A 14,637-nucleotide genomic window follows, 5' to 3' on the forward strand; every position below is an offset into this window, starting at 1 on the left:
ACCAACTGGTGTACGATGGTCACTATACCAACTGGTGAATGGTGGACACTATACCAACTGGTGTATGGTGGACACTATATCAACTGGTGTATGGACACTACCAACTGGTGTATGGTGGACACTATACCAACTGGTGTATGGTGGAGACTATACCAACTGGTGTATGGTGGACCCTATACCAACTAGTGTATGGTGAACACTATACCAACTGGTGTATGGTGGTCACTATACCAACTGGTGTATGGTGGTCACTATACCAACTGGTGTATGGTGGTCACTATACCAACTGTTGTATGGTGGTCACTATACCAACTGGTGTATGGTGGTCACTATACCAACTGGTGAATGGTGGTCACTATAACAACTGGTGTATGGTGGACACTATACCAACTGGTGAATGGTGGAGACAATACCAACTGGTGTATGATGGACACTATACCACTATACTAACTGGTGTATGGTGGTCACTATACCAACTGGTGTATTGTGGACACTATACAAACTGGTGTATGATGGACACTATACAACTATACCAACTGGTGTATAGTAGTCACTATACCAACTGGTGTATGATGGACACTATACCAACTGGTATATGGTGGACTACTATACAATCTGGTGTATGGTGGACACTATACCAACTGGTTTATGGTGGACACTATTCCAACTGGTGTATAGTGGACACTATACTAACTGGTAAATGGTGGACACCATACCAACTGGTGTATGGTGGACACTATACTAACTGGTGTTTGGTGGATACTATAGAATCTGGTGTATGGTGGTCACTATACCAACTGGTGTATGGTCGTCACTATACCAACTGGTGTTTGGTGGTCACTATTCCAACTGGTGTATGGTGGACACTATACTAACTGGTGTATGGTGGACATTATACCAACTGGTGTAAGGTGAACACCATACCAACTGGTGTATGGTGGACACTATACCAACTGGTGTATGGTGGACACTATACTAACTGGTGAATGGTGGACACTATACCAACTGGTGTATGGTGGTCACTATACCAACTGGTGTATGGTGGTCACTATTCCAACTGGTGTATGGTGGACACTACACCAACAGGTGTATGGTGGTCACTATACCAACTGGTGTATGGTGGACACTATACCATACTGGTGTATGGTATAGTGGGTTGTGGACACTATACACTGAACTGGTGTATAGTCGAGGTTGAGGGAGGGGGATGACGTACCGTGCGCGCTCCGTTAAAATCGTGACATTAACAGGGATTCTTAGGACTACTGCCATGGATAACTGATTACAGACATAACAAAGTGCATAGTGACCGCTGGAAAATTGAAAATAGTCATTAACAATAGAACTTTGTGTTAAATAGAGAATAAACGGGAGACCGCGTGTGAGCCAGGGAACGAGGCTTTGTGTACATGCGTATATTAGGAAAAAACGAAAAAAAAAAAATAGTGAACGGTGATTCGTGGAACAGTGATGTGGAACGGGTATCACAACAACATATAAGTTGGAAGTGAATATTATAAATATAGAATACTAGAAATATAAAATAGTGGCAAGAGGCGGCATCAGTGGTTATAAATCGAGTAACTGGAAACTGGTGACATCAACCTGGGCCACAAGAGGTCACCTGTACTGACCGGGGACCAGCCTCGCTACCTACGCTAAGTACCTGCCATAAAGTTTGAACAAAATAACATACATAATATTACAAATATATGGTATATATATAATATTATAAATATTAAACATATAAATATATATACATATATATTGTTACAAATATACAATATACATATAATATTATAAATATATAGATATATACAACAAAACAAGGCAATATGGGAGTAAATAAACAAATTTGTGGCCACTGTAACAACTCCTTAAAGACGAAGGTAACGGGAATTGAATGTTATATCTGTAAGACTAGATTCCATTCGGCTTGTACAGGAGTGAGTAACACTACGGCACTGAGAGCTGGCCACTTGCTCTGGGTGTGTAAAAATGACCTGCCAGCTTGGAATATCCTAAAAAACCTTCTAGATAACATGACGCATGATAGGAAAACATCATTCATTGGAAGCCTACCAGCCATCCAGAAGGAGTGGGAAAGGAACAACAATTCTAATATACAAGGGGCGGAGGATATAGTCAGGGATGAAACTGAGGCTGAAACTCAGGAAGTTGTAAACTCTGACTCAGTAGGCCAGGATGTAGATGACAGTAAACTAGAAAGTGTAACAGACAGCACTGACAGCTCGATAGGTACAGACACTACGACGGTTCCCGATAGAGCAATTCAGAACAGAAGGACAGGCTTATGCAAATTTTATGCAAAGGGCATATGCAGACATAGATATGCTGGTAATAAGAAAGGATTAGAATGCAGTTACCAACATCCAATTTTTTTTTAAATATGCTTAGGAAAGGCGAGTGTCGATTTGGATCAATATGTAGGTTTTTCCATCCTGACATGTGCCAAACCTCACTGGAGGACAGAAAATGCTATGACCTCAGCTGCCCACACTTTCACGTGAAAGGCACGGAACGCTACATAAAGAGTGGGAAGCAGGATAATGAATTTGGAGGAAACTCTATAAATTTTTTATACCAGACCGGCAGAGAATTCAAAAGGAGCAGCATGGAGAGTGTATGGAACTGGATGCCAGATCCACTTGCATTCCAGAATTACAGATACAATTACCCACCGAAAGGGAACTACAACTACGACAGACAACTGCCCTACAACAATCAGTACTGGTCAGAACAAACTCATTATGTCCACGAATAATGGACTTGCCGAAAAAGTCTCCCATTCAAACTATCACTAATAGAGTAACCTCATTCATCTTTGCCAACATACAAGGACTGAAAACAAGAACAAACAACAAAGTACAGTTCATAAATGCCCTCCTCACGGAGTCAAATGCAGTATTCGGAGCTTTCACAGAAACCCATGCAGGGGAATTGTTGGACAGTGAGATATGGATTCCAGGATATAACCTATACAGGTGTGATAGGAAAATTAGGTCACATGGAGGAGTGGGTCTGCATATTAGGGAAGACCTTGTATGCTCGGAGCTCCTAAACGTTACAAATGAGGTGGTAAAGGTACTGGGATTAAAAATAGAGAAAATAAATTTAGTGATTATACTAATATACAAACCGCCAGATGCAACGGCTGAGGAATTCACAGAACAGATAAGCAAAATAGAGAATAGCCTTGATAATTTGGAGAACCCGATACCTGATATTATCTTCCTAGGTGACTTCAACTTGCCTAGTCTCAGGTGGAAAATAGCAAACAATAACATTATACCAGGAAATCTATCAGGACCTAACCAACCACAGATTAGAGAACTACTTAGATTCTGTGACAAATTTTCACTCAATCAGCAGATATCGGAGCCAACGAGAAATGAAAATATTCTAGATCTGGTCTTTACGAACAATGAAGACATTATCAGAGACATTACGATATCAGATACCACATACTCAGATCACAAACTCATTGAAGTGCAAACGACCATCAATACTCAGAATAGACCTAAAACGTTGATAAAGCGAGAGGGGCTATTCAGTAAATTCAATTTTAATAATAAAAGGATAGACTGGGAGATAATAAACAGGGAACTTACAAACATTCCATGGGGAACTGTTCTAAGTAATACAAGTCCTACAGAAGGAATAGAAAAACTGACTTCAGAAGCGTATCAAGTCTGTCTGAAACATGTTCCTTTGAGGAAAGCCAGAAAGAGATCTAACGTAGAAAGAGAACGCAGACGACACTATAAACGCAGGAAAAAAATAACGGAACTGCTTATGCAGACACGAATTTCCCGTCAAAGAAGGAATAATTTAAATAGGGAGATTGAAGAAATCGAGCGGAAATTGAAACACTCATATGAAACTGAAGAAAGGCAGTTAGAACAGAAAGCCATTCAGGAAATAAAGACAAATCCAAAATATTTCTTCTCATATGCGAAATCAAAAGCAAAAACCACTGCCAGTATTGGACCTATTCGTACAAGTGAAGGTTCATACACGGAGGATGACAAAGAAATTAGTGAAATCCTAAAAAAGCAGTATGAGGACATGTTTAGCACTCCAATAAACAACATGAAGGTGGAAGATCCAGACAATTTCTTTATGCGGGATATTCAAACCCCTATAAATATAACTGATATAAACACGAGCGCACTAAATTTTGAAAAAGAAATTGAAAACATGCCCATGCACTCGGCCCCAGGTCCAGACTCATGGAATTCAATATTTATAAAGAAATGCAAAATGCCGGTAGCACAGGCACTCAGTATAGTGTGGAGGAAGAGCTTGGACACAGGGGAGATACCAGATGCACTTAAAGTAGCAGACATAGCCCCTCTACACAAGGGAGGGAGCAAAGCATTGGCAAAAAATTATAGACCAGTTGCACTAACATCGTGTTACGTACTCCTAGCTGAATACGTATATAAATTTAAAATAACTTGTTTTGTTCCATTATATCATTGCCTGTATATGTACACACATTGTGGTTTTGGTAAATTATCGTGTGGTGTGGCAGTGTCAGTGGAGACAGGAGCGCGGTTGCTTTGCACACGTCTAATACCTGTTAGATTCGGGAAGCTGGACCTGTTCAGTTTTGGGAGTTCCAGATGTCACTTTTATTAAGTTTAGGTAATTGTTTATGTACTGTAATTAAACAGGTGGCATTGTACTTATATATTTTGTAAGTAACTATTATCTGTAATTTGCATTCTTGTGTGTTTTGAGAACAAGTGGTTGTTCAATTAGTTTTAAATATTAAAAAGTCCTTAGTTTCCATCCCTCATCCTGTATGAGGCAGACGGGAGAGGATTATGGGTAGCGACAGAGCGAGAGTTCAGTAGCTTCACGGGACTCGAAGAAATAACATGTGGGAGATAAGTCTGTTTACTTCTTGTTGTGCCATATTTTATTATACTATATTAGGAGAAGGACAATACCTTTTGTTTGTTGTATAAGTTAACTTGACCATCTGTGTTTTTATATTATACTGTCTTGAATATATATCTATATAATATTTTGTATCTATTCTTCAGTCCTAAAGGAAGATTTTTATTTATGTGCTCATTACTTATCAAGGGGTTATACTGGTGACCCGCTCTTGAGAACAGCAGTTTTCTCGTATCCCTAGACGTAATTAAAGATTGGCTGCTGTAGGGTCACGAGCCGTAACGAACGATAGGTAACAAAGAGTTTGGGGGCCTGTGCCGGGAAATATTGTTCCTACTTAACTGTGCTAATCTAACCTTGCCTTCCTAGAGTACCAGTGTGTCAAGTGTCTGTGTGTTTCTTAAGAACTATTCCATGTGCCAAGCAAGCCTTCCAGTGTGTCAAGTAACAACGTTTCACGATTTTGAGGTAAGTCATCCTATATATTTTGTTTGTGCAGTGAGGCCAAGCGAATTTTCAGTGTGGTGACAATTTTACAGTGAAGTGTAGTGCAGTGCCATTGTTTTTAATTATTGTTGTGAATCAAGTGCCAAGTGTTAGTAACGATGGAGGAGAAAGTTGCATCGTTGGTGGCTCACCCAGACTTTGAAGGGATTCAGAGCCTTAAAAAGACTGAGTTAATACAAATGGCAAATCATTTGGATTTGACCGCCAACAATAGAATGAATGGTTAAAGCCCAAATTGTGAAAGTCATTGTGACGCATTTAGTTGAGAATGGAGAGTTAGAAGAAGAAATTCTAGAGGAGTTAAGAGAGGAGTCGAGTGATCAGATGACGTTAAAGCGTCTTGAGTTAGAAGCTCGTCAATTAGAGCTTGAAGCTCAAAAGGAACAGAAACTATTAGAGATTGAAGCTCAAAAGCAAAAGCAAATATTAGAGGCTGAAGCTCAGCAGAGGGAGCTTGAGACTAGGCGTTTAGAGGTTATGGCACAGTTGCAACTAGAAGCCACAAAGAAGCAACAATTAGAGATTCAACAACAAATGGCTGACACTAACTTCAGGCTTGAAACACAGCGTATGGCAGCTGGGCATGGAAATACTAGTAATGTTTCAATACATAGTGATAATAATCCCATAAGGATGAATAAGTATATAGAATTACCCAAGTTCAATGAGGAGGATCTTGAGGTTTTCTTTGCCCATTTTTATAAAATTGCCATCAGTATGAACTGGCCAAGGGATCAGTGGGTAGCCATTATGCAGTCTCAATTTAAGGGGTGTAGTCAGGAGGTTTTTACATCCCTACCTGACGCTCATAGCTTTGATTACGAATTTGTAAAGAAAAGCATCTTAAATGCATATCAAATAAATCCAGAGGCACACAGGCAAAAGTTTAGGAACCTAAGGAGGATAAGTGATCAGACAATAGCAGATTTTACTCGTCAGAAGACGAATTTTTGCAACAGATGGTTAAAGTCACTTTCAGTCACTGACTTTGATGCTTTAAAGAATCTTCTTATAATGGAAGAAGTATTGTCATGTCTCCCAGACCAGTTGTCTACTTTTATGGCAGAACAAAAGAATGTAACAGACATTTATGAGCTGTCAAAGCTCGCGGATGAGCATGAGTTGTTGACTAAGGCCAAGTTTACGGCCACTTCACCTAAGTCTAGTCGTAGAGTAAATTATAATGCTCACCGAACTCCTTATCAGAATCCATCCAGTCCTAGTGCTCCAGTTACTCCCATGAGCTCTTCTCTTACAAAACCTAACCCTGCTACTTCATTGTCAGGAATGTCAAATAATAATAAGGTTATTTCTAAACCTACAGTTGGTTCTACCAGTGTGTCCACTGTAAGGTCTTGTTTCCATTGTAAGAGAAAAGGCCATGGAATTAATTCCTGTTTTATATTGCACCCTGAGTTACGACCAACTGGTCTCATTTATTGCAGAGGTGTGCAAAATAAACTTACTAATAAACATGTAACTGTAAACCCCAATTGGGTGAAACAGTATTCACCATATATGTCTTCAGGTGAAGTTTTGTGTATTAATGGGAAGTGGAAGCCAGTGGTTATTCTTCGTGATACAGGTGCTTCCCAAACCATAATTTCATCCAGTATTCTTTCTGATGTTGAAAAGAGAGATACTGGAAAGTTTGTTGTTCTTCAGAGTGTTGCAGGATGTAAAACTGTACCTCTAATAGACATTAATTTCAGATCCACCATTACACCAAGTTTATGCACTGTGGGTGTTAGTACACAGTTGCCCATCCCAGGTGTGGATGTTATATTGGGTAATGATGTGGCCATAAATCATGTTGTGGGTGAGATTGATCCCCGTTTGTGTAAACAGCCAGTTGCAGACCATGATTATTCTGCCTGTGCTGAAGTTAGTTCTATGAATGAACCTGTTGTAGAAGATGGTTTTGTCCATTCTACCTGTGCTGATGTCAGTACTAATATAAATCCAGTTGTCAGTTCTGATGTTGTTACTCAAGCATTTGTTCCAGTAACCAGTACCCCTTCAGTGGAGAAGTGGGATGTGGTTGTTCCAGATTCCTGTGTGGCCGATTTAGTTGTTGAGAGTAAGCCTGATACTATGACTCTGCTTTATTCCAATAAATTGGGAAAGGATGTCCATGTACCATTGTCTTGCCCGCTCACTACGAACGTTGTGCCAGGAGTTGAGAGAAACTTAAAAGCCACGACTCTGTATTCCAGCCAAGTGAATGGTTTAGGACAAGATGTCGGGTTGGCAGAAGTATTCCCGCTCACTTCAAGTTTAGAATCAGTTGTCGAGAGTAAGTCTGTTGTAGAGGCCCCGCCTCACCCTAGTCAAGGTGTTAGTATAGGGGAGGAGGTCAAACTACCTGTTACTTGCCCGCTCGTTTCAGATTCCCTTAATTTATGTGCATTGAGTAGAACTGACCCTAAGATTTCAGAGAGAAGCAAGGAGACAGTCTGTACTGTAGATCCAGTTTTGAAGAGTGTGGGAAAGCAGCGAGAGGATCAGCTTCTGTTGAGTAGATGGAGACCCATTGAGCCTCCCTCTTCAGTTGTCTGTGAGGATGTGACCCAGCTTGGTAGTGATATTATTGATTGTGAGCAGACAGTACTCCAAGCAGCTCCAGAAGTCATGGGAGGAAATTTTGGTAACATCATTAAGAGTGGTAAAGTAGCATTTGGATCTAAGTTGCGGAGTTGTGATTCTTATTCCATGTGGAGTAAGTATTTCTCATTGGGTACATTGAGTCAGAGTGTGTGTAGGATGTTGAAATCTACTTTTATTCTGCAGGAGCCATTTTCTTGTGAAGTAATGGACTGTGGGACATCTTTGTCAAGCCTTGTGGTTGAGCAGAGAGAGTTTACTCAAGTAGGTTGTGCAACCAGTAGTTCTGAGGAAGTGGTGAGTTATGCTAGAGCAGTGTCTCTATATTCAGATCCAGTTAATTTTAATGCACGAGTGATGAAAGTGTATGTTCCACTCAAGTGTGGTGTTGACTTTCAGAGTCATATTGGAGTTGACTTTCAGAGTCATATTGTGGGTGAAGGATTTAATCATACTGGGGAGCAGATGTTTGAGGCTCCAGGTGTGTATTTCAAGTTGGGGGATAAGGTTATCCTACCTAGAGTTAATCATTGTGAAAAGTTTCAGATTGTCCTTGGGCGTTTCCCAGGTAATCTGCTGTTCATCTTCAAGATGTTAAGACCCTTAAACCTCTTGGTTGATTGGTTGTCATCAGACGTAAATCACTTGGGAAGTGATGGTGAGGGTTGTAAAGTTTTCGGCATGTTTTATTTAGTCTTTTGGCAGACTAGACGGTTGTTGAAAGTGTGTGTGGTGTTCAAGTTCACCATCAGAGGGTGTGAACTTGTCTTGAGAGTTATGATTGAGATATGGTGCCTAGGCATATGCCTGTTTTCTTTCACTGATCGTTATGACAGAGTTATGAGGCAATTGATTTCTGTGTTCCTTATGGATCATCTGAGTCAGTTCGATCAGGTAGTCTTTGCACTTATCTTGGGTTGTATTTCTTGGTTTGAAGGTCAAAGGTTTGCTAAGTCGGTGTCTTGTGTTTCGGAAGGTTCTATGAATGGGAAAGTTTTATACATAATTGTGAGGTTTAATGCTAATTTCTCTAATTTTAGTATCCATTGGGCGAGAGTATGTGTTCCACAGAGGATCAAGAGTGATGAAGAGCAGATGTCTGTGTCAGAGCATACCCAGGAGAAGTCCCAAATCTACTCAACATCCAGTCAGCTTCAATTAAGCAGTTCAGCTCCAGAAAAAGGGAGTAATGGGAAATGGAGTCTGTCTTGGAAAAATTTACCATGTGGAAAAGGGATCACATGGAAATACGGAACTGATCTTAGAGAAATAGTAGAAACAAATGAAAAGCTAAATTGCCATGATAACTGTGTGAAAGCAGCTACCATTATTGACAATTCTATTCATGCTAATAATGATAATGTTGTAGATAGGAGTGTGAAATATGATCTGAAACAAAGTGAAATAAATGAGATAGTACCTTGGAGAGATAAATTTGCATACTCCAGTGACACATATGTAGAACATAGTCATAAGACTGAAATTTCTGAGTTTCCTGTAAGACTATATTTGGAGTGTTTTCATTTTTGTCCAGAAATGTGTTCTTATTACTTTTACATGTTTGGTGTAATTAATACCATAAATCTCAAGTGTCATACATTTTACTTTGAAAAAATGCCATTGATCTTCAACCTATTGCATTTTTTTTCCTTGGAGGTGGAAGTGTTACGTACTCCTAGCTGAATACGTATATAAATTTAAAATAACTTGTTTTGTTTCATTATATCATTGCCTGTATATGTACACACATTGTGTTTTTGGTAAATTATCATGTGGTGTGGCAGTGTCAGTGGAGACAGGAGCGCGGTTGCTTTGCACACGTCTAATACCTGTTAGATTCGGGAAGCTGGACCTGTTCAGTTTTGGGAGTTCCAGATGTCACTTTTATTAAGTTTAGGTAATTGTTTATGTACTGTAATTAAACAGGTGGCATTGTACTTATATATTTTGTAAGTAACTATTATCTGTAATTTGCATTCTTGTGTGTTTTGAGAACAAGTGGTTGTTCAATTAGTTTTAAATATTAAAAAGTCCTTAGTTTCCATCCCTCATCCTGTATGAGGCAGACGGGAGAGGATTATGGGTAGCGACAGAGTGAGAGTTCAGTAGCTTCACGGGACTCGAAGAAATAACATGTGGGAGATAAGTCTGTTTACTTCTTGTTGTGCCATATTTTATTATACTATATTAGGAGAAGGACAATACCTTTTGTTTGTTGTATAAGTTAACTTGACCATCTGTGTTTTTATATTATACTGTCTTGAATATATATCTATATAATATTTTGTATCTATTCTTCAGTCCTAAAGGAAGATTTTTATTTATGTGCTCATTACTTATCAAGGGGTTATACTGGTGACCCGCTCTTGAGAACAGCAGTTTTCTCGTATCCCTAGACGTAATTAAAGCTTGGCTGCTGTAGGGTCACGAGCCGTAACGAACGATAGGTAACACATCGCACATCATAAAAGTATTTGAGAGAGTGATTAGGAGTCAGGTCACCAATTTCATGGAGACCAATGACCTTCACAACCCAGGCCAACATGGATTTCGAGCGGGAAGATCGTGCCTCTCACAGCTACTTGAGCACTACGACAAAGTCACTGAGGCATTAGAAGAGAAACAGAATGCTGATGTGATATACACGGACTTCGCAAAGGCTTTCGATAAATGTGACCATGGCGTGATAGCACACAAAATGAAGTCAATGCGAATAACCGGTAAAGTAGGACGCTGGATACTCAGTTTTCTGTCAAACAAAACTCAGCGAGTAACTGTCAACCATATAGAATCTAGTCCAAGTGCAGTGAAAAGCTCTGTACCTCAGGGTACAGTCCTTGCACCGCTGCTTTTCCTTATTCTCATATCAGATATAGACAAAAATACAAGTCACAGCTTCGTATCATCCTTTGCAGATGACACAAAAATCAGTATGAAAATTACCTCGGCTGAGGACATTGAAAAACTTCAAGCTGATATTAATAAAGTTTTCGACTGGGCATCAGAAAATAACATGATGTTTAACAGTGATAAATTCCAGGTACTCAGGTACGGTAAAAATGAGGACCTTAAACATAATACAGAGTACAAAACACAATCAAATGTACCCATAGTAAGAAAACAGCATGTAAAGGATTTGGGAATAATAATGTCTGACGACCTAACGTTTAAGGAGCATAACCAAGCAAATATTGCGACAGCCAGAAAAATGATAGGATGGATTACGAGAACTTTCAAATCCAGGGATCCCATCACAATGGTTGTACTCTTCAAGTCACTTGTGTTGTCCCGTCTTGAGTACTGTTCAGTACTCACTTCCCCCTTCAGAGCAGGAGAGATTGCTGAAATAGAGGGAATACAGAGAACATATACGGCACGCATAGACGCAATAAAGCACCTAAATTATTGGGATCGTCTCAAAGCCCTCCAAATGTACTCACTAGAAAGAAGACGAGAGAGATATCAAATAATATACACCTGGAAGATACTGGAGGGCCAAGTACCAAATCTACACAGTAAAATAACAACGTACTGGAGTAAACGATATGGAAGAAAATGTAGAATAGAACCAGTGAAGATCAGAGGTGCCATAGGCACAATCAGAGAACACTGTATAAACATCAGAGGTCCGCGGTTGTTCAACGTCCTCCCAGCAAGCATAAGAAATATTGCCGGAACAACCGTGGACATTTTCAAAAGGAAACTAGATTTATTCCTCCAAGGAGTGCCGGACCAACCGGGCTGTGGTGGGTATGTGGGCCTGCGGGCCGCTCCAAGCAACAGCCTGGTGGACCAAACTCTCACAAGTCCCAGAACCCCATCAACCAGGTATCAACCAGGTGTATAGTGTCCACCATACACCAGTTGGTATAGTGTCAGTTAGTATAGTGTTTACCATACACCAGTTGGACTGGTGTATGGTGAACACTATACCAACTGGTGTATGGTGGTCACTATACCAACTGGTGTATGGTGGTCACTATACCAACTGGTGTATGGTGTCACTATAACAACTGGTGTATGGTGGACACTATACCAACTGGTGTATGGTGGAGACGATACCAACTGGTGTATGATGGACACTATACCACAATACTAACTGGTGTATGGTGGTCACTATACCAACTGGTGTATGGTGGACACTATACCAACTGGTGTATGGTGGACACTATACCATCTGGTGTATGGTGGACACTATACCAACAGGTGTATGGTGGACACTATGCCAACTGGTGTATGGTGGACACTATACCATCTGGTGTATGGTGGACACTATACCAACTGGTGTATGGTGGAGACGATACCAACTGGTGTATGATGGACACTATACCACTATACCAACTGGTGTATAGTGGTCACTATACCAAATGGTGTATGATGGACACTATAGCAACTGGTGTATGGTGGACAGTATACCAACTGGTGGATGGTGAACACTATGCCAACTAGTGTATGGTGGACACTATACCAACTGGTGTATGGTGGTCACTATAACAACTGGTGTATGGTGGTCACTATTCCAACTGGTATATCGTAGACACTATACTAACTGGTGTATGGTGGACACTATACCATCTGGTGTATGGTGGACACTATACCAACAGGTGTATGGTGGACACTATACCAACTGGTTTATGGTGGACACTATACTAACTGGTGTATGGTGGTCACTATACCAACTGGTGTTTGGTGGTCACTATTCCAACTGGTGTATGGTGGACACTATACTAACTGGTGTATGGTGGTCACTATACCAACTGGTGTATGGTGGACACTATACTAACTGGTGTATGGTGGACACTATACTAACTGGTGTATGGTGGTCACTATACCAACTGGTGTATGGTGGACACTATAGCAACTGGTGTATGGTGGACACTATACCAACTGGTGTATGGTGGACACTATACTAACTGGTGTATGGTGGTCACTATACCAACTGGTGTATGGTGGACACTATAGCAACTGGTGTATGGTGGACACTATACCAACTGGTGTATGGTGGTCACTATACCAACTTCTGTATGGTGAACACTATACCAACTTGTGGATGGTGGACACTATACCAACTGGTGTATGGTGGTCACTATACCAACTGGTGTATGGTGGACACTATAGCAACTGGTGTATGGTGGACACTATACCAACTGGTGTATGGAGGACACTATACTAACTGGTGTATTGTGGTCACTATACCAACTGGTGTATGGTGGACACTATAGCAACTGGTGTATGGTGGACACTATACCAACTGGTGTATGGTGGTCACTATACCAACTGGTGTATGGTGGACACTATACCAACTGGTGTATGGTGGTCACTATACCAACTTCTGTATGGTGGACACTATACCAACTGGTGTATGGTGGACACTATACCAACTGGTGTATGGTGGTCACTATACCAACTGGTGTATGATGGACACTTACCCGCGTGATGGTGACCTGAAGACGGAGAGTGACGTCGGGGGAGCACCAGGCTAGTGTCAGCAGGTTGAGGCCGTGGGAGGTGGTGGTGAGCGGTGCTCCAGCTGCCAGCAAGAGGCTGGTGATCCTGCACCGGTTACTGGTGACGGCCAGACACAGCGGGGAGACGCTCCAGCATCCCAGGGGCTCCAGGGACGCTCCTGACCACAAGAGCTGACCTGCCTGCTGGGTGTCGTCACACAGGCTGATCACACCCAGCAGCTGCTCGTACACCTCTCCTGGTCCACCCTCAACCTGCACAATGTCACAGTCTTAGACAAATGTTGCTCCTCTTCTTTTTCATGGTGAATCATCACAACCCAGTAAACACATAACGTTTTCTGACATTTATTTGGTAACAGAAAGGTGACACTGTAACTATTTATATAAAGTCGTCTTTTATACGTATAAAATACGTATAAAGTGTGTACTCACCTAGTTGTGTCTGCAGGATCGAGCATTGACTCTTGGATCCCGCCTTTCGAGCATCGGTTGTTTACAGCAATGGCTCCTGTCCCATTTACCTATCATACCTGGTTTTAAAATTATGAATAGTATTTGCTTCCACAACCTGTTCCTGAAGTGCATTCCATTTTCCCACTACTCTCACGCTAAAAGAAAACTTCCTAACATCTCTGTGAATCATCTGAGTTTCAAGCTTCCATCCATGTCCCCTCGTTCTGTTACTATTCTGCGTGAACATTTCGTCTATGTTCACTCTGTCAATCCCTCTGAGTATCTTATACGTTTCTATCATGTCCCCCCTCTCCCTTCTTCTTTCTAGTGTCGTAAGGCACAGTTCCCTCAGGCGCTCCTTATACCCCATCCCTCGTAGCTCTGGGACGAGTCTCGTTGCAAACCTCTGAACCTTTTCCAGTTTCATTATATGCTTCTTCAGATGGGGACTCCATGATGAGGCGGCATACTCTAAGACTGGCCTCACGTAGGCAGTGTAAAGCACCCTAAATGCCTCCTTACTTAGGTTTCTGAATGATGTTCTAACTTTTGCCAGTGTAGAGTACGCTGCTGTCGTTATCCTATTTATATGTGCCTCAGGAGATAGATTAGGTGTTACGTCCACCCCCCAGGTCTCTTTCACGCGTCGTTACAGGTAGGCTGTTCCCCTTCATTG

General features: G+C 41.1%; 1 protein-coding gene across 1 annotated transcript in view; it reads right to left on the minus strand.

The window, feature by feature from the left end:
- Positions 1–14,036, minus strand: part of LOC138356452 (ankyrin-3-like) — a 51,513-nt gene extending 37,477 nt beyond the window's left edge. The window contains exons 1-2 of the mRNA XM_069312609.1: positions 14,030–14,036; positions 13,470–13,777 (exon numbers count right to left, since the gene is read on the minus strand). Of these exons, the coding sequence (XP_069168710.1) occupies positions 13,470–13,777; positions 14,030–14,036 (315 nt within the window). The remainder of the gene's footprint in view (positions 1–13,469; positions 13,778–14,029) is intronic.
- Positions 14,037–14,637: the final 601 nt, after the last annotated feature.

Source organism: Procambarus clarkii, chromosome 72 (genome assembly GCF_040958095.1).
Source record: "Procambarus clarkii isolate CNS0578487 chromosome 72, FALCON_Pclarkii_2.0, whole genome shotgun sequence".
NCBI lineage: Eukaryota > Metazoa > Arthropoda > Malacostraca > Decapoda > Cambaridae > Procambarus > Procambarus clarkii.